Source organism: Antedon bifida, chromosome 1 (assembly GCF_963402885.1).
Source record: "Antedon bifida chromosome 1, ecAntBifi1.1, whole genome shotgun sequence".
Lineage (NCBI taxonomy): Eukaryota > Metazoa > Echinodermata > Crinoidea > Comatulida > Antedonidae > Antedon > Antedon bifida.
The window spans coordinates 13,474,006-13,495,650 of record NC_136226.1 but is presented as its reverse complement, the minus strand read 5'-3'; the positions used below and the strand labels follow the sequence as shown (position 1 = coordinate 13,495,650).

Below are 21,645 nucleotides of genomic sequence, written 5' to 3'. Positions count from 1 at the left end.
GGTGATGTGTACTGTCGCACTTTTATAACAATCGTTGCACCTTCTTGTACACGCTAGTACTTCTTCTGCTATCCAGTAATGATGACGTGTCGAGGAATTTGGACCTCCGTCATTACCTATATACAATTTTTTGGCTTACGTAGACTTCCACTTATACGTATAAACAGTATTTTCCTACCGTTATAATTATATTCATTTTTAAGTGGCCAATTGAGATTTTAAAAGTCCAGGTAGACTGTTAGAGACACTGCATATCTCTATTCTGTTCACAGAGTATCTGCAACCTATTTACTCGTCAGTATGTTTTTACCGCAATTATTTTTTTCGGGTATTTTGCTGATTTTAGTTAACGCCGACGAATTGCAATTTGTAAATTTGGTAAGTATTTTATATGTTAAATGTTTGTCTATCCTATTTTTAATAGTCAAATCAAGCATTATCTGTTTAGATTTGATTGTATTCTCAAAGCATAACTGAAAGGCCTTTATTCTAGAATAGCCTTAAAGGACAGTATGAGATATTTTTAAGATGATAATGTTAAGTACAGTACTTCAATTGTTTTTTCTAAAGTTTGTCATTATACATTTATGCTTACTATGTTAGATAATATTGTTTTAACAATTGTTTTTTTATTTGTATGTTGGTAATGGAACCTGGATTATTATTTTACTAATTTAGATATATCGCCATGGAGATAGATCTCCAATGCATACGTACCCAAACTCCAGATATAAGGAGGACTTTTGGGAACAAGGATTTGGACAATTAACTCAGGTATGTAATGCTTTACATTTACTGACGAACGAAAGTTCCGTTTTAAATTTTTGGTAGTTCTGCCTTATTTTCCATATTCCTCTTTATAGTCATATTCATCGTTGGTACTTATCATTACTGTTTGTTACTTATTATCAATCAATCAATCGTTCGTTCCATTTATATAGCGCCATTCAAACAGTCATTGCTCATGGCGCTGCTATTAGAAAATGTGAATTTTGAGTAGTGACTTGAAGTTGCTCAATAATAATGTTTGTTAATGTGCAAAGGTATGTGGTTCCAGAGCCTAGGTCCAGCAATACTGAAAACCAACTATGTTTGCTCATCATGTTCAGTAGCTCCTGATGACTAGATATTAGTTCTCGCTTTCTCTCCTTGGTTGTCAGTAATTATCTATTAACTATTAAGCCTATAGCATTTTATTATTATTATATTGCATTTAGACTGGGATGCGTCAGCAGTATAAACTAGGCCAGTTTCTAAGACAAAAATACAATGGATTCCTCAGTAAAGATTATTCAAGATACCAATTGAAAGTGGTCAGTACAGATGTGGATAGGACACTAATGTCGGCAGAATGCACCTTAGCTGGTCTCTACCCTCCAGACCATCGGCAGACATGGAACAATTCCATACTATGGCAACCAATCCCAGTGCATACGGGTTCTATATATAGCCATTACGTAAGTATACAACTAATTTTCAACGAATGGAGTGAGTAACCATGAAAAGAGATTGAGTAATGTAGGTTCATTATCACTTGTTTTAGGGAGAAAACAGTAGTGAAAACAAATAGCAATGCCTCGTACCACTCGTACTACGTGTACTCACCAGTAACACTGTACCAGTAATAATGCAAAAGTTAAATATTAATATAAAAGTAGGCTTACTAAGAATTAGTAATTAACTAATAAGTACTACCAACTTAACATCTGTATTCCAGCCTCAGTAGCTAAATGAAAGAAATGTGCAAATAACTTATATAATTTATAAAAATGGTAAAGTATAACATCTAGATCTACAAAAGCCCAACATCTTCTCCTTTTAATCATGCAGATATAACTTAACCCTATATTCAGTGGCATGTTTTAGTATTCAAATTAATGCAATTTTAGCATCACTTAGATTGATAATTGCCTAATTGTGTAGTAATCAATTAATAATGTTTATTAGGTCCCAAACGTCACAGTTTGCCCGTATTATCATCTGTTATACATGAACATGTTGAAAGGTGATTGGCTCAAGAAAATGGACATCGAAAATGCGGTAAGAGATATGTATATCGTTGTAATCAATATACATCGCTGTGGTACCACATCCGGGTACTATAATTATTCATTTTCATTCCTAGGCATTCGTTTTGATAATAAAGATGAGATAAAACAAAACAAAACGTACTAACAAATTTAATTATCGTTTAACATTCGGAAAAACCTTGCATTATTTAAAAAAAAAAGGAGGCATGCCACATTGTAAATCATGAGGTGCTCTTTACCCGAAACTGCAATAGTTTATATAAGTATTATAGGCCTAGGCACTAAATATTGAATTCTGTTTTGTACAGGAATTTTTGAAAAATATTTCAAGAAGTGCAGGATATGGACACTCGCTAAATATGTCTGATGTTTACAGCCTTGTTGATCCAATCAAAGTTGAGGTAACCAAATTGTTTTAAATATAAGAGATTAAGAGAATATTATATATAATATTTAGAAAGTTCCCTGTTTATTTATATATTTTATCTATTGTTTATTACAGTATGGTACACCATCAGTTGAAATATATAAAACTGTAGAAACTTTTCTTTGTAATCTTCATTTTAGAGATTTCACAATCATACACAACCAGATTGGATCACAGATGACGTTTATAGTAAACTTGTGACGTTATGTGACGCGTTTCTAACGTACATCTACAAACAGCATGGCATACAACGACTCATAGGGGGTATGTATTATAACTGTAATGCACGGTTAATAAACAAACTGTCTGCACAAATTTGTAGTATATATGTAGATCTTTAACTAACTGTTAACGTAATGTTTTTTAACCTTTCTTATTAACAAAACATACATATTATAATTTTTTTAAAGGTTCTCTACTCGAAAAACTTGTATCGAATATGGATCAGAAAATTATATCTACCCTGCCACTTGAGAAACAAAGACGTATGGACATGTACTCAATGGTAAATACTAAAATATAATGATCGAAGAACAAAAACAATATTATATTAACATTTTTAAAAAGCAAATAATCAAATTGGCAATAAAATGCCTCAATAGTAGATGTTGCATTGTTTTTATTGCAGCACGATACGACGATTGTGGCACTTATGTCAGCGTTAGGTGTATACAATGGTGTTGCGCCTTCCTACGGCGCATGTGTAGGAGTAGAACTATGGAAAAACAGCAACGAGTAAGAAAAACTACTATTACTTGAATCGTTGTAGACTAAAATGTCATTTCATAAACATTAATACAAAATATTGATTTATTATTACCTTAAATAATATATTATCATTTCATTGATTTGACACTTGGTTAGTTAATTAGTAAATAGATGGTTATTTATTCTTGCGTATTTTGCTAATTATTCATAGTAGTAGGCCTACAATATATCGAACCAAATTGACTTATTATTAATTTATCATTAGAACGTATTATGTGAATCTATGGTACAAGAATGACACGAATGCAGATCCGTATGTACTTGAAATACCAGGATGTAACCATACATTATGCCCATATGCAAGATTCAAAGGCCTGATTGCTGATGTTCTACCAGGAGATCTGGATGCCGCATGCAGACTACCTTTCTATATGAACGAATGTAAGCATTCAGTGTACTACCATTATTATTGCACATTATTATCTTTTATTCATTAAAAAATGCATAAGTAGGCCTAAGTGTCTACAATGTTGTTTTTTTTACTTGGAATAATTCTATTTTGCCAAGTAAAATTAAATTAATAGGTATATACTTACAGAACATGCCTATTGAAATTCAAGAAAAACCGTTCATTAATAACTTCAAAAAAAAGAAGAAAAAAAAGAACACTTTTTATTTTTTTAACATGTGCCGAAATATCAACATGCGCCCTTTGTGGCCAAGTACTTTAATTTCATCCCCTTGTTGAAACATTCTACTGTACTACACTAATGTTGCGTTCACCAATCCACTTAGATTAATATACTTCAATAATAATAATTAAGGTTTCTATAAATATTAATAGCTTGCTATGTTCTCGTACTTTACAATATAAAGAATAGTAGTGATCTCCATATGTTATGATTTTATGATATGCCCATTTTATTTTGTGTCCTTTTAGACGTTATCATAGCATTTATGTCTGGAGCTGTGTTCCTTATGTTGCTGGTTCTGGCCGTACTATTTTGTCGAAGTGAAGTAAAACAGCGCCACAAACGTTACCTCATCGACAAACACGGAGAGACTTTATGACAATACATGAAAGTCTCTGTATCATCTGAAGAATCGGAAGACGAGAATAGTTGATCATTTCTCGCATTTCCTTTTTAGAAAATGCTCGGAACATTACATAGGTTCTTGTACTTGAGTCGTAGGATCACACAGAAATATAACATTTTATTATAAACCAAAAGAGAAACATATTATGTTAAAACATTGCTAAAACTGTATTCTCTTGCATCCTTTAAACGTATCTCAAATGTACTATTTTCCGAGCATCAACTTGTTCAATCATAAGGAGAATATTCTAATTTCTTTTGGTTGAACATTTCAGACGATAAAGTAGACTTTAGTAGTAGTATTTATAAATTTGTTCCCCGTTTGCAATTGATAAACATGTGGTCTTCGATCATATTTTAAAAGGTTAGTAAGTTCTTGCCAGAGAAGAGATTGTAGGCTACTCTTCCGTGCTTATAACTCTTATAACTGTATTACAATGTTTAAAACCCGTAAGGCATGGCGAAAAGAATCTGGCCAACCACCGTACCGTATCTGTTTCGAAACTGTACATAATTCATTTTGTTTTCTTATTTTATCAATAGTGATTTCATTGATTTTAATTATATAATTATAATATAGGCCTAATTATGATTTAATGTTGTCGTTTGTGTTGTCTTCATTACTAAAATACCTAGACTGTGAGTCTTAGCTTAAGCTCTGTCTACACTATCAAATTTTATGTGACAAAAAAGTGTGATGTGTTCAAATATGGTAGTGATATGCTTAAATATGGTAGTAATATGACATCATGTCCATATATGGGCACATCACATTTTTTGCCACATAAAGTTTCATAGTGTAGACAGAGCTTTATGTAAGCAATTGGATGACATTCATACCACCATCACCTCTTGCTTCATATCATACACAGATTTGAGGGAGAGAAAATATGTAGGCCCATTATAAAAACATTTATACATATAATCGTACGTATCTGGAATATAGATACTGTGTTGTCTACCTATTTTATACGCTTAAGATTCAAAATGCATGTAGTCAATAATCAAGAACCATAAGAGTAATATTGTACAATTCACTGGTTATACCAATATATTGGTATTTGCAGTGATCCTAGTGTTACCATATTGAAACAGTAGAACACACTTTTACTCTGGAACGTTTAGTATTCTTGTTCCTTTCTAAGGTAAAGGTAAGCATTTTGTTTTTCCATTTTTTAAAACATTTCATAGGATTATCAGACTGAATAGGTTAGTTATTTTAAAAACAGAAATATTCGTATTGATCTTTAAATCTCGAATCGTTGGAAACTTGTATTAGTTTAGTAGGCCTATATAGTTAATTACCCCCTTCAGGTAAAATAGGTGGTGGGGGCTTGGATGCGGACATGAATGCTGTTATTTATTGGTGAATGATGAATCAGTGATAGGGCCGTAGCCAGCATGCGGCAGACGAGGTGCTCACAGAATTCCCTACCCTATCATAAAGCATTTATTTATACATTATAACCGTGCGTATCTGGAATATATAACTCAATTGTCTTTTTTGATTTTACGCCGAAGATTATCGCACCAAGACGTTGTACTTTAAAGCATGCATGCAATACAATAATCAACCATCATAAAGTAAATATCATACATTTCACTGGTTATACCAAATGAAACCAGCTCATGAGTTAACGAATAGCCCATCGGTGTTTAATGTAGCTTATGCACTTATTTCGTGTGAACATAAAGGCATTTTAAATGACAATTGGGAGCTGTCGATCTGTCTGTCAACCGAATGGTTCTTTATACTAATGTTTAATCAGTGAAAAGGAAGATATAATAGTTAGTTTCAGTGACCATATTACAACAGCAGAACACACTTAGTATTCTTGTTTCTTTTCTAAGGTAAAGGTAAGCATTTTGTTTAAACATTTCATAGCATTATCAGACTGTATTGGTTAGCTATCAATTTCCATGCGGAACGGTACTGAAAAAAACCCCCAGAATTATTAGTATTGATCTTTAAATATTTAATCATTGGAAACTGGTACTAGTTTAGTAGGCCTATATAGTTAATTATCCCCTTCAGGTAAAATAGGTGCTGGGGCGTGGATGCGGACATGAATGCTGTTATTCATTGGTGAATGATGAATCAGTTTACTGAAGATAGGGCCGTAGCCAGCATGAGGCAGACGAGACGCTCGCCTCGCCTGAAATTTTCAATTTTCATCATCCACCCAGCACAGATCGTCATATTTTATATATATAATTATATTTAAAGCATCTTTGCCTCATCTGCTTTTAACCTCTTGCATTTTAGTGACTTATAAGGAAACGTATCTCTCAAACGTAATTTTTACTTTGTATAGCAAAGAAGGTATTTGTATCGTAAACTTTGAAATCCAATATATTAATGTTCTTTGCCTACTGTGTTTATATATATATATATACACAGCAGGCAAAGAACATTAATTCTAAACCGCCCGGTGATATACTGAAATTTAATTAATTAATTTGAAACGATAAAGATGAGGAAATTGGATAGCGACTCTACGGCGGAACAGCATTAGTCCTCAGTTGTACGCACGCGCAACAGAGATCAAATTGATACGCCCTCATCTTTCAGTATTTTTATACACGAGGCGGGATCTCCGAAGAGATACTTTTATATATATAAACACACATTAATTCTAAACCGCCCGGTGATATACTGGAATTTAATTAATTAATTTGAAACGATAAATATATATATATATGCCCATTCTACAGTCCACAGAACGTCTCAGAACTGTTTTTCCGGAACCACCCATTATTGCATTTCGTAGACCTCCCAACCTTCGTGATATATTAGTCAGATGCAAATTTAAGAGTGAAATTAACTCTCACGACAGCCAAAATTTGGGCAGTCACCTTTGCGGCAAATCTTGCAAAACTTGTTCATTGGTTGACTCTACTGAAAAATTTAAGAGTAACCAAACTGACCGCATTTTTCGGATAAGACAATCAATTAATTGTCTAACCAAAAACGTCATTTATCTCATATACTGTAATATTTGTGGCAAACAGTACGTCGGAGAAACAAAAAACACTCTTTGTATGAGAATGACACAACACAGATCAGCTATCAAAACATTAAAGCTTGATCAACCTGTAGCCAGACATTTTAATTCAGCTGGTCACTCGATTGAAAATTTCAGAGTAATTGCAATAGACCACGATGTCAAATGGAGCGACAAAACTCGCAAAGACAAAGAAAACCACTGGGAATTACAACTTAAACCACAAAACCTTTTGGACTTAACATTAGGAACATACTCCAAGATCGGCAAAATTATTCCATTGACTACCAAAATTTAAGTTTCAATATTAACCACCATTTAAGCTGTTTTTTAGTTACATTCCAAAATTGTTTATATCTCTACCAAGCTACTTTCTTTGTTTTCTACTCTTATTCAGACTCCACCCTGCCTCCTTTTGTTGTATTTCTTTTATTCCTGTCCACCCAGGCAGCACTTGCCAGCTCTTATACTATGACGTTATCCAAATTCCTTCACTTGCACTGATGAAGGGCTAGTGTTACCCGAAAGCTCTGCTAACTTTTCTGGCTGTTTTACTTATCTCCATTGAGATCCAGCCACTGATACCCACAGCATTGTCATTTTTTCAGTAATTTGCCTTTGGATTTATATATATATAGTTCGGCTTTCTTTATACAATCATAATGCGTTTCCTTTCATTTTATTTTGTTTGCTTACTCTGCGGTCCATTAACTTATAAAGAAGAATTTATTGGTTCGTGAGTCCCATTATTAAATTACAATACATTTTATACATTACCTTACATATACACACACATACACTATAGTTTCAGTTCACCCTTTTATGAACATCAAATCAACCAAGTCGTGATGAATTTACTAATTTGTTTTCTTATTATTGATGCTTATAGAAAAGAATAGGCCATATTTATACTCTCATTCTTCGTCCCACCAACCACACACATTGAACCAATGCATTCATTGTACTTTGTCATTTCTTAAAGTAAAATTTAGTGCCAAAAGCACCTTTAAAAAGGAGGGGAATTTTAGTATGCTATTTTTATTAAATTTAAAAAACTTCGATAATTATGGCACATTTCTCTAGAATAATAATCATAATCAACAACCGCTCATTCATTCATTCTTTAGCCTTCAAAATTGAAATACATTTAAACATAGGTAAAAAAACAAGACAGGCGGAAATCTAAGGAGGCAAGGATAAGCAAAAGCAATTCAAATCGCTGTAGCTTGCAGGCTTGCTTATCCATCCTTAGACCTTGCTTATCCATCCTTAGACAATTGCAACATTGCTTAAAATAAAATCTATATACTGTTTTTAAAATTAAATGTTGATCTCCAAATGTTTAATGTCATTTGGAGGTTATTCCATATTTAGGTTCGACCACGCAAAGATCTTTTGTTATAGTTGGAATTATTATTCTAACTAATACTATACCTGAAGAAAATATCATATTATTTATTATACTATTTCTAAGGTCTAAAACATTATGAATTGTGATCTAGTCCAGCAAAACATTTTCAAACCACCATGTTGTTGGAATAATTCTGACAAACAACATCATCATTGTTATCATCGAGTGTATAAAAAATCATTACTGATATAATATATTTAATACTAAACTTACTTACAAAAGTTTTATTTTTCAGATTACACATTTACAGAAAACTAATGAAGCGCTTAGTGTGTTGCATCATTTTTTCGTTTCTTGTAAATGTTACGTCTTCACAATGTAGGTTTATTTAATATTTAATTAAATGTCGTTTTTACTACACAAATAAGTATAACATTACTTTACATTAACATTAACATTATTAATTATAATTATAACCTTACCGTAACACAACTCATGATCTCAATTCATGACAACGGGGATGCGCCTATATGTCCGTTTATATTGAGAGAGATAAGAGAGAGATTTAACAGATTAATAATCAGTTGGTTAATCAAATTGTGAAATCTTTGTTTTTGACGCTGTAGAAATCTATTAGTTGAAGGGTACTCAATATACTAATAAGTATAAATTCTTATTTCCCAGCCAACAGTCCATGTGACAGTTCTCCATGTCTCAATGGTGGAGCTTGTAATGATTTTAGTACATCTTTTACTTGCACATGTACAAGTACCTATACTGGAACCAGATGTGAAACTCGTAAGTTTCTATAATAGTTTATATAGGCCTGCTTGAGAAAATGTTTTCTGTTAATTGTAGGCTACTGCTGCGTGTTGGATGCTGCTAAGAATCCTGACCAAAATTGTTTAAATACAGTAGAACCCCTATTAAAGGGACACCTTCGACAAATAGATGTATCTCCTTAATAAATAGTATTTAGGGTTCCCCTATTCAGGGACACTATCAAAAACTCAACATTTTCCCTTAATACCCAGAAGGAGAACAAGCAAAAAACAACTATACAACAATTAACACTAATTGATGATCTGGACTCAAGAAATTGAGAAGAATTGAAACTGAAACAATGAAAACTATTTTTTTTGTATTAATAACGATATAAATGAACAGGCCTATTTCTTATTTGTTCGAAATTCATAGTATTGAGCAGGTATATTGATTATCATGAATTACAGTTCATTTAAAATATATTTGTTGTGATTTTTTCAAATTTGCACTTTTGACTAGTCACATACAAACATGTATAAGAATGATTTAGATACGACGAGTTGACAAATAGGCTAGTCAATCTAGCAAAAAAAACAGCCCAAAGTGAAACAAATTGCAAACAGAGATTTTTCTTTTTTAAATGGTCATGATGAGGAGATCAAAATTTGAGCATCACACCTCTGTCACTCATCCCGATGATATGCAAATTAGCTTAAATATGCAAATTAGGGTGAAATTACAGGGTTACCATATCTCAAAAACTACTAGTCCGAGAGAGTTGGTTTTTTCACTGATCTATTCAAAATGTATATATTTATATTTACTCTAATGAAACATTTTACGAAAAAATGACCGGAAGTACAACATTTGACCTTCGACCCCATTTCTCAATGTTTGCATATACAATGTGACTAAAATGTCTGTAGAGACTTTATTTTTCCCTCAAATGACCCAGACATAGGTTCCTAATAGCCAGCATAGGATCACTTTGTAATTCCCAAAATCACACCTTTGTCACACACCTCGAAAGTATGCAAATTAGTAGTACAATTTAAATAAAATATGCAAATAAGGGAAAAAAATTACAGTTGTCCTATATCTCGAAAACCACTAATGCTAGAGAGCTGATTTTTTCACAGCCGTATTCAGAATGTACATATTTCTATTTGCTCCAATGAAACATTTTACAAAAAATTGACCGGAAGTATGACATTTGACCCTCGACCCCATTTCTCAATATTGCATATATAATGAAACTAAAATGTCTGTAGAGACTTTGTTTTGCCCTCAAATGACTCCGATACAGGTTTCTAATAGCCAACATAGGACTGTTTAGTAGATCTCAAAATCACACCTGTATCACTCACCTCCAAAGTATGCAAATTATTAGTACAAGTTACATGAAATATGCAAATTAGAGGGTGAAATTACAGGTTCCTATATATCGAAAACCACTAAGGCTAGAGAGTTGATTTGTTCATTAACTTGTTCAGAATGTACATATTTATATTTATTCTAATGAAACATTTTACGAAAAAATTACCGGAAATACAACAATTGACCCTCGACCCCATTTATCAATGTTTGCATACATAATGCGACTAAAATGTCTGTAGAGACTTTGTTTTGGACTCAAATAACTCGGATACATGTTTCCTATAGTCAGCATAGGACCGTTTTGTAATTCCCAAAATCACGCCTTCGTTTTGGCATGGTTGGAATTCCCTTTTTTCGTATTAGTTTATGTACAGCGCTTAGAGGTTTCACAACATTAGGCGCTATATAAATCCAGGATATTATTATTATTATTTCTCAATATTTGCATATAATGCAACTAAAATGTATGTACATACTTTGTTTTGGCCTCAAATGACTCGGATACAGGTTTTATATAGCCAGTATAAGTCAAGCACCTCGAAAGTATGCAAATTAGTGTCGTGGTTCCGAACAAATAAAGAGGAGAAAACACTTGGTTTCTTTCCTTCAGTGCGATTTTATTAGTTTCGTATATATTGTACTTCAGCATCAAATCATTACATAGGCATAAGTCATTTCAGGTACAAGAATTCGAGATTCAAGATTCAAGATTCAAGCCCTGCAAAATACGAATAACAAATAACAATTGCCACTGTATCTAACAGTCAATTATAACAATAAGTAATAATGTAATAATTCACAACACTAATACAACAACGAACAATCACAATATAATAGTACCTCAAGTTATCAACACCAACGTATGTATGACACAGCATCAACTCGTGATAACAAGATAACAACTCCTGATTATTATACTTCCGACTGAGCAAAACTAAGATAAATATTGTAAATGCAAGTTTCATTAATTGTAAGCATGATTATAGTTAACATATGGTAAATCAGTTGCTTATACATATACAAGTTAAGCTTAGTACTTACAAAATAAGAACATAGCAATAGCTTAAACAAACTCTCAAACAAAACTGTAGTAACATAGCGAGAGCCTGAAACAAAACGAACAAAAGACCCGCCCTGCTTACGCACGGTCTTTTATCACACAGTGTCACCTGTATTCCAATTACAGAATGACTACGCAGCGCCCTCAATACTCAATTCATCACATTAGTAGTACAAAATGCAAATTACAGTGAATTGCCTTATGTATCTCGAAAGCGCTAATGACCGAGAGAGAGAGATATGGCAACTTTCTTGTACTACTGATTTGCATACTTTCAAGCGAAGTAACAGAGGTGTGATTTTGAGAATTACTAAACAGTTCTATGCTGGCTATAGAAAACCTGTATCTGGGTCATTATCGAAAAAAAAAATTATCGAAAGTATGACATTTGACCCTCAAATCTATTTCTCAATATTTTCATATAATGCAACTAAAATGTCTGTACAGACTTTGTTTTGGCCTCAAATGACCCAGAGACAGGTTTTCTATAGCCAGCATAGAACTGTTTAGTAATTCTCAAAATCACACCTCTGTTACTTCGCTTGAAAGTATGCAAATTAGTAGTACAAGAAAGTTGCGTTTTCGGCATACATAAGGCAATTCACTGTAATTTGCGTATTTCATATAGCTTGTACTACTAATTTGCATACTTTCGGGGTGCTTGACTTATACTGGCTATATAAAACCTGTATCCGAGTCATTTGAGGCCAAAACAAAGTCTGTACATACATTTTAGTTGCATTATATGCAAATATTGAGAAATAATAATAATAATATTAATATCCTGGATTTATATAGCGCCTAATGTTGTGAAACCTCTAAGCGCTGTACATAAACTAATATGAAAAAAGGGAATTCCAACCATGCCAAAAAAAAACCCAAACCGAATTGAACCCCGGTCAGCACCAGTTGTGTCGAGGGTCAAATGTCATACTTCCGGTCATTTTTTTGTAAAATGTTTCATTGGAGCAAATAGAAATATGTACATGTACGGCTGTGAAAAAATCAACTCTCTAGCATTAATCGTTTTCGAGATATGGGAAGACTGTAATTTATTTATTTATTCACCCCCTTATTTGCATATTTTATGTAATTTGTACTACTAATTAGCATAATTTTGAGGTGCATGACGATCCCAAGGCGTGATTTTGGGAATTACAAAGCGGTCCTATGCTGACTATAGGAAACATGTATCAGAGTTATTTGAGTCCAAAACAAAGTCTCTACAGACATTTTAGTCGCATTATGTATGCAAACATTGATAAATGGGGTCGAGGGTCAATTGTTGTATTTCCGGTCATTTTTTCGTAAAATGTTTTATTAGAGCGAATATAAATATGTATATTTTGAACAAGTTTTTGAAAAAATCAACTCTCTAGTCTTAGTAGTTTTCGATATATAGGAACCTGTAATTTCACCCCCTAATTTGCATATTTTATGTAACTTGTACTAATAATTTGCATACTTTGGAGGTGAGTGATACAAGTGTGATTTTGAGATTTACTAAACAGTTCTATGTTGGCTATTATAAACCTGTATCTGAGTCATTTGAGGGCAAAACAAAGTCTCTACAGACATTTTAGTTTCATTATATATGCAATATTGAGAAATGGGGTCGAGGGTCAAATGTCATACTTTCGGTCAATTTTTTGTAAAATGTTTCATTGGAGCAAATAGAAATATGTACATTCTGAATACGGCTGTGAAAAAATCAACTCTCTAGCATTAGTGGTTTTCGAGATATAGGACAACTGTAATTTTTTTCCCTTATTTGCATATTTTATTTAAATTGTACTACTAATTTGCATACTTTCGAGGTGTGTGACAAAGGTGTATTTTGGGAATTACAAAGTGGTCCTATGCTGGCTATTAGGAACCTATGTCTGGGTCATTTGAGGGCAAAATAAAGTCTCTACAGACATTTTAGTCACATTGTATATGCAAACATTGAGAAATGGGGTCGAAGGTCAAATGTTGTACTTCCGGTCATTTTTTCGTAAAATGTTTCATTAGAGTAAATATAAATATATACATTTTGAATAAATCAGTGAAAAAATCAACTCTCTCGGACTAGTAGTTTTTGAGATATGGTTACCCTGTAATTTCACCCTAATTTGCATATTTAAGCTAATTTGCATACCTTCGGGATGAGTGACAGAGGTGTGATGCTCAAATTTTCATCTCCTCATCATATATGACCATTTAAAAAAAAATCTCTGTTTGCAATTTGTTTCACTTTGGGCTGTTTTTTTTTGCTAGATTGACTAGCCTATTAGCCTAGGGTAGTAATAATAAGGCTTGTCTACTACTAGCCTAGTACTACCCTACTAGACCTATAGTCCATGGGATTTAGACTTTTAACTCACACAAATTGCAAGAAAAGGTTTTTTTAATGAAATGTGTTCTTTAGACCCTACTGAACACATTTATCAACGTTAGGACATTTTTCGACAACGGGAAGTAGCCTAATTTGCATAATTAAAAATGGCCGCCATTTTTAATAACATACTCTGTATCTTGGAAACCGCTAGTCACAGATACTTAATTATGGTGTCAAAATCGTTAGAATATATGTTTTTATATTCACTTTAATGAAAAAGTTTGTCCAAAAATGAATGGAAGTGCTATTTCTAACATTATTGACCTTTGACCTTGAATTCTCATATCTCAGCAACCACTAATCGGAGATATACAAATTAGGGCTTAAATTGTTCAGAAACTACACATTTATATCCAGTCTAATGGCATGTTTTTGCAAAAAATGGCGGATTCTAACATTATTGACCTTTGACCTTGATTTATCATATCTTAGCAACCACTAATCTGAGAGACACACAATATGGCTCAAACTGTTCAAAAACTACATATTTATATTTAGTCTAATGGCATGTTTTTGCAAAAAATGGCCGATTCTAACATTATTGACCTTTGAACTTTGCACTACATACAATCGCATAACTTTGAAAATATTGTACATATGAAATTATTTTGTCAAATTGTTCAGAACATACATGTTTCTATAGAGTCCAATGACACATTATGTCCAATAATGGCCTATTGTATGGTTATTAACATTTGAACTATATTTGAAAAGCCTTTAAACCCGGAATCTTCTTCATGTGGACATCCATTAGAAAATCCTTTTCAAATATAGTTCAAATGTTAATAACCATACAATAGGTCATTATTGGACATAATGTGTCATTGGACTCTATAGAAACATGTATGTTCTGAATGATTTGACACTAAAAATAATTTCATATGTACAATATTTTCAAAGTTATGCGATTGTATGTAGTGCAAAGTTCAAAGGTCAATAATGTTAGAATCGGCCATTTTTTGCAAAAACATGCCATTAGACTAAATATAAATATGTAGTTTTTGAACAGTTTGAGCCATATTGTGTGTCTCTCAGATTAGTGGTTGCTAAGATATGATAAATCAAGGTCAAAGGTCAATAATGTTAGAATCCGCCATTTTTTGCAAAAACATGCCATTAGACTGGATATAAATGTGTAGTTTCTGAACAATTTAAGCCCTAATTTGTATATCTCCGATTAGTGGTTGCTGAGATATGAGAATTCAAGGTCAAAGGTCAATAATGTTAGAAATAGCACTTCCATTCATTTTTGGACAAACTTTTTCATTAAAGTGAATATAAAAACATATATTCTAACGATTTTGACACCATAATTAAGTATCTGTGACTAGCGGTTTCCAAGATACAGAGTATGTTATTAAAAATGGCGGCCATTTTTAATTATGCAAATTAGGCTACTTCCCGTTGTCGAAAAATGTCCTAACGTTGATAAATGTGTTCAGTAGGGTCTAAAGAACACATTTCATCAAAAAAACCTTTTCTTGCAATTTGTGTGAGTTAAAAGTCTAAATCCCATGGACTACAAGCTTATCTACTAAATCTCTAACTAATAATTTTGCCTTTCAAAAATGTTTCTTTCAGAAATCTGTGCATTACCATTGGCCAGTGGAGACCAGATTACATGTGTAGGTGCCATTGCTGAATTAAGATATTACTACAACAGTGCGTCTTCAAATTGTGAAGCATTTGCTTATTATTGTAATGGAAATGACAACAACTTTGCTGACTTGGCTTCATGTCAAGCCGATTGTGAAGAAGGTACTGTAAATATAAAATATTAATTTCGCCATGTAGAAGTGTTTAGTTTTTTTCCATTTTTGTAATGTTCAAATGCTGGGACGATAACAGCACATTACCATGACCATGTGTATTATTAATTATGTCAACCCATCTTTAGGCAATTTAACAACCTTGGTCGGGCCAGATGATCCTTTTTTTGCTTACTCCCGTAGATATGATATACATTTGTGGAGGTTCTTCTAATCACAATGATGTTCCATTTATATTCTGTGCGTTTTTGTCCTGATACATTGTGTCATGCAAACATGGGGTCAGGTTCTGGCTCGATTTGTTCCAGGGCCTTGTGTCGTTTCTCTCTCGGAAAAGCAAGCAAAACAACCTGATAAATTACTAATATTTTTCTATAGTGATAAAAAATGTTTTATACAGTTGTTATGACTTTTTTACGCCAACATTTGTTAACCAGCATTTTTTTTCTTTTAATATTTCAGTAAATCGCTGCTCGCCAAACCCATGCCTTAATGATGGAATTTGTGCTGCCTCTGGTTTTTCATATACTTGTAGCTGTCTGAGTTGCTTTGAAGGAAATAACTGCGAAACAGGTTTGTTTAGTTTAAAAAGAAACACTTTACAATGTATGAAGTATATCATCTTTTTTCTTCCCTACAAAATCTGAAGTATCTACTATTACGATGTTTTTGACAGAATGTTAATATTTTTTGGTGTTTTTTTCTGTTTTGTTTCTGTTTTGTCTGTATATTTAGAACATGATGTATTGTAATTTAGGTAAGGAGGCTTTTCAGGTGGCTGGTTAAAGAAATTAAATCACTCTACTTCTAAAGAATATAATTTGACTATTATACCCAGTTATAGTATTTAGGGTCAATTCATTATTTCTTTTTTTGGCGCTAAATATTGGAAATCTTTACATATTAAGTTACAGACCACCTCTGTTTCAATTTTATTATCATAAATTGTTATGATAAATGATGGCTATTTTTTTATTTATATTAAAAATTGTAAGTAGCTGTTAAGGAAGATTAGTCTATATCTTAGCTTATATTGCACTGTAAACTGTGTAAACACCTACATGTGTGTACAAGAAAGATTATTTTTTAGCTGTCCCAGAAGATTATAATTATTATATCATCTAGCAAGTTTTACTTAAGATTATTGGTATTATAAAAGCTTTTAGTAATTGCGTTTGTGTCCTGTACAACTTAAATTAATCTAAATAGAAATAAATTTACTTATTTCCTCTATAATTTAAACTACAAAACTTGATTCTGCTTAACACCGGTTCATACTGAAATTCTCTGTGGAACCTGCTCTTGTTAAAATTGATTTGGAAATTATCGTTAGCAACTGTAATTTTTTTTGTATAATATGAAACTATAACAATGCACCAATAAAGGCTGTATATTCATATATATCCCAACAAAAATACAATATAAATAAATGTATCAAGAGAAAGTAAAACATATTTATTGATATTTCAGTATTAAATGCTTGTGATAATAACATTTGTCAAAATGGAGCTGCTTGTAACACTGTTGTTGATTCCTGTACTGCTTACACATGTACATGTCCATCATGCTACACTGGATCATTCTGTGAAACATGTAAGTTAAAGACACTTTACCTGCAATTTTGTAAAAATGCATTATACTACTTCAGAAAGCTTTAAACCAGGTCATTCCTTGTCTTAAATGTATGTTTTATGGTAAATTATGATAACAAGAGAAAAACAATGCACTACCTAAGTAGCTCGCATTGAATGCAGACTGTCTTAGTCTTAGTCCTATCTGGTAAACAGTGGTATTGTACGAATATTGTACGCTAGCTAATAGGCCTAGCATGGCATTGTCTCGTTTTAATTAATGAATTAATTGTCTTTTTTTTTGGCAGAATATAGTATATAATCATTTTGTATAAAATGTAGTTTGTGACCTTCAATTAGATGGAAAAAATCCATTTTATTCTTTCAAATCAGTTTAAATAGTTCAAAGAATGTTTATTTATATTTTAGTATCAAATGCGTGTGATAATAACCTTTGTCAAAATGGAGCTGGTTGTGTCCAGGTTTCTGGTTCCTGTACTGCTTACACGTGTAGCTGTCCAGGATGTTTTACTGGATCATTCTGTGAAACATGTAAGTAGGCCACTTTTCCGAATCCCAGTTTGCCGAGTCCCAATTTGTCGCATGTGAAACTAGTCACCACATATGAAACACAGATTGCTGACTAACTGTAATAAAACTGACAATCCTAATGAGCATATGCATAATGCGTACTCGTGGTTTGAAATCTTTGTTTACTTACGCTCGCGACGATTTTCCAGACGAAATGTAATCAAATCAATTTACCTGTTAATTACGTAAACTTGTTGTTTTTGGCTCGAATTTTCGACTTAAAGTGAATAACTTTAATATTACTTTGATGTGGCCAATTTAAATTTAGAATATTTTGATCTTCATTTTTTTGTGTTTCAAGGGACAATACATCTTTAAGTAAAAACTATGTCAAATTCATGGCCAACGAAAAACATATGCCAAAAAAACCTGCAGACTTGTACAAATTTTTTCTTCTGATAATCAATCAATCAATCTCTAAATTAAAAAAAAAAATTGCAGAATACATGACAATGGGGTAATTCATGTTTTTTTTTCAGTATTAAATGCTTGTAGTTATAACCTTTGTCAGAATGGAGGTGCTTGTAACCTTGTTGCTGGTTCCTGTACTTCTTACACATGTATATGTCCATCATGTTTCACTGGAGCATTCTGTGAGTTTTAAATGAAGCATTATAATATTCATTTCAAGCTTATTATATTTAATACTATATAGATGTGCACTATTAAATGTTAGTGTTAACATTAACTTTGTATGAGCTACATTTGGTCACAACACTTAAAATTAAAGCAAATATTGCAATCTACAAAAATTAAATATGAAAAATAATAACAAATGAAAGTTTGCTATGTTAATTCATTATTGAAAGGTTTAACATATGGAAAAGAGAATGATGTTGTATAAACCTCACTTAGTACATGTACAGTAGGTTTGTTTACTATTTGTATATTACAATGTTTGTTGATACCTGTCAAAATCCTAGTTTTTCTTTGCAACATTTAATTCAATAACAATTATATTTAGTTCAATTGGTTAATGTGTCATCAGATTTAATCTAGAAAATTACCCACAAAAAATAAGTTAATCATTTTAAATGAAACAAAAAAAAAATAAATATATACATTGCAATACAACTAGTAGCTCAACAATGTGTACAAAAACTATTTTATTGATAAATAATTTCACCATACTTATTCAATATTACAGGTGTGCGTGCTTGTAGTAATAACCTTTGTCAGAATGGAGGTGCTTGTAACACTGTTGCTGGTTTATGTACTGCTTACACATGTACCTGTACAGCATGTTTCACTGGAGCACTCTGTGAAGCAGGTAAGTTTTAAATGAAGCATTATAACATTATTTTGTTTCACGCTTATTATGTATAATACTATAGAGATGTGCACTATTAAATGTTAGTGTTAACATTAATTTTGGTCACAACACTTAAAATTAAAGAAAATATTGCAATCTACCAAAAAAAAAATACATATGAAAAATAAATCAACAAATGAAAGTTTGCTATGATAATTGATTAAGAATATTATTAAGAAAACCAACATGAGCAGGCTACTATACCTATATGAGTTGGAAAAGTGTACAACACATTATTGAAAGGTTTAAAATATGGAAAAGAGAATGATTAGTACTTAGTACATGTACAGTAGGTTTGTTTACTATTTTTATATTACAATGTTTGTTGATACCCATCAAAATCCTAGTTTTTCTTTAATTTTTAAAATTCAATAACAATTTAATTTAGTTCAATTGGTTAATGTGTCATCAGATTTAATCTAAAAAATAAGTTTAATCACTTGAAACAAAAAAACTAAATATACACACTTTAATACAAAACTATTATAGCTCAACAGTGTACAAAAACCATAAAACCATATCGGCCCGGTGCCTGGCAAGCACCTTCCCCGTTCCCGAAGACAAATTTAAAACAATGATTCGGGAACCACAGATACCCCGGGCTGCTAAGAATCGGCTCCGGGATGATCAGCAATTAAAGCCATCAGCGAACATCTTCCCGGATAAAACGCAAGCAATCCTGGAAAGTACCCTGCGCACCCATGATAGGGCTGCCCGGGAAGGGATCCGCGCTGTTAACATCTGCGGGATCCTCATCTCATTCCTCTCGGACAATGAGGCGGCTCCGACGTTGGTCCCAGACGCCGTTACCATTCCGGGAATGTATGGAGCTTATTGCCGATCAGTTCAACACCGTAGTGGTCTCGGCAGGGGATGCCCGGCGCACAAACGTCTTGCGTGCGTCGTCTATTGATCCAGGTCATTTTGAACGGTTCATGGATTCCCCTTCCTTCCAGTCCGAAGATTTATTTTCCGGTCTGTTCGCATCAAGGGAAGAGGCTTGGGCCCACGAGCTAGAGGCGCGTCGCCAAACCAATTCTAAAGCATCTGGCGGCGTAAAGCTTAAATCAGTTTATAATCCCGGTAAGGTTCAGAATGGACACGCTGGTCACGGTCCTACGTGGCCTGTGTCCCAGGGACTGGGCAGCATCTCTATACTTAAAAGACGCCTATTTCCACATTCCCATTTCCCCAGAGGACCGTAATTGGCTACGGTTTCTCGTGGACGGGGAACTATACCAGTTCAGAGCCCTTCCGTTTGGCCTGTCCACTGCCCCACGGGTCTTCACTCGGGTAGTCAAGGCACTGGGGGCAGTATTCCACTCGATGGGGGTAAGAATCTTCATGTACCTGGACGATTGGCTAATTCTCGCAAATTCCAAACAGGCCCTCGTAAGCCACGTCGGCCTTGTATTGAAGAGCACAGAAGCCGCAGGTTTCATTATCAATTATCAAAAATCAGTTCTCACCCCGTCTCAGTCCCCACTAGACCGTCTAGATCTGGTTCGGTCCCTGGCGTTCCCATCACAAGCTCGCATAGAGACCTGTCGGGCAGCGATAAAACTCCTGTTGTCCCGACCATCATCTCCAGCCCTGATGTGGCTGAAAGTTCTGGGGTACCTTTCGTAGATTTAGTTCTGGACTGCCGACTTCACATGCGTCCGATGCAACTCCACCTCCTTTATCATTTTCCCCCTTCCTCCAGAAAAATTCTGGCCCAGGTCCCGCTAAATACATTCGTAGCTTCTCACGTTCAGTGGTGGCTTCAACCAGGAGGGTTGGACGGGGAAAAACCTTTCTCCGATCCTATTCCGTCGGTGCGAGTCACCGTCGACGCCTCCCTCTCTGGGTGGGGCGGTCATGCGCCCTCCGAGCAGGTAGTGGGAACCTGGACCATGTTGGAATCAGCCCTCCACATAAATGTCCTAGAACTTCTGGCAGTCTCAAATACTCTACACAGCCTGCTCCACTTATGTCACGGGGAGGCTGTTTTGGTGCTGCCCGACAGCGCCACGGTGGTATCTTACATCAACCGTCAGGGCGGGACGCACTCCCCAACCCTGTGTTGTTACACATGGCAGCTCCTAAACTGGTGCCACCAGCAGGGGATCCACCTAAAAGCAATTCACATTCCCGGCAAACTCAACACGATTGCCGATGCCCTCTCCCGTCGCAAGGGCTCTGTCCTTCCGACCGAGTGGA

The 21,645-nt window shown here is 33.8% G+C and overlaps 2 protein-coding genes and 1 long non-coding RNA gene across 3 annotated transcripts in view; 1 reads left to right on the top strand and 2 right to left on the bottom strand.

The window, feature by feature from the left end:
* The window catches only part of LOC144843042 (small ribosomal subunit protein eS26), a 136,090-nt gene that overhangs the window by 112,431 nt on the left and 2,014 nt on the right, over positions 1-21,645 (bottom strand). The gene's annotated exons all lie outside the window — the stretch shown is intronic.
* LOC144838515 (prostatic acid phosphatase-like) lies at positions 272-5,120 on the top strand. The gene is made up of 10 exons (XM_078693948.1): positions 272-378; positions 679-774; positions 1,218-1,457; positions 1,948-2,040; positions 2,339-2,431; positions 2,598-2,721; positions 2,868-2,962; positions 3,086-3,192; positions 3,431-3,606; positions 4,106-5,120. The coding sequence occupies exons 1-10, from the start codon at positions 301-303 to the stop codon at positions 4,234-4,236; spliced, it is 1,233 nt and encodes a 410-aa protein (XP_078550074.1). The 5' UTR covers positions 272-300; the 3' UTR covers positions 4,237-5,120.
* LOC144843060 (uncharacterized) lies at positions 18,428-19,379 on the bottom strand. Its single transcript, XR_013612220.1, has 3 exons — positions 19,263-19,379; positions 18,848-18,874; positions 18,428-18,443 (listed from the first exon to the last, which is right to left on the bottom strand). It is a non-coding gene; the product is annotated as an uncharacterized LOC144843060 (long non-coding RNA).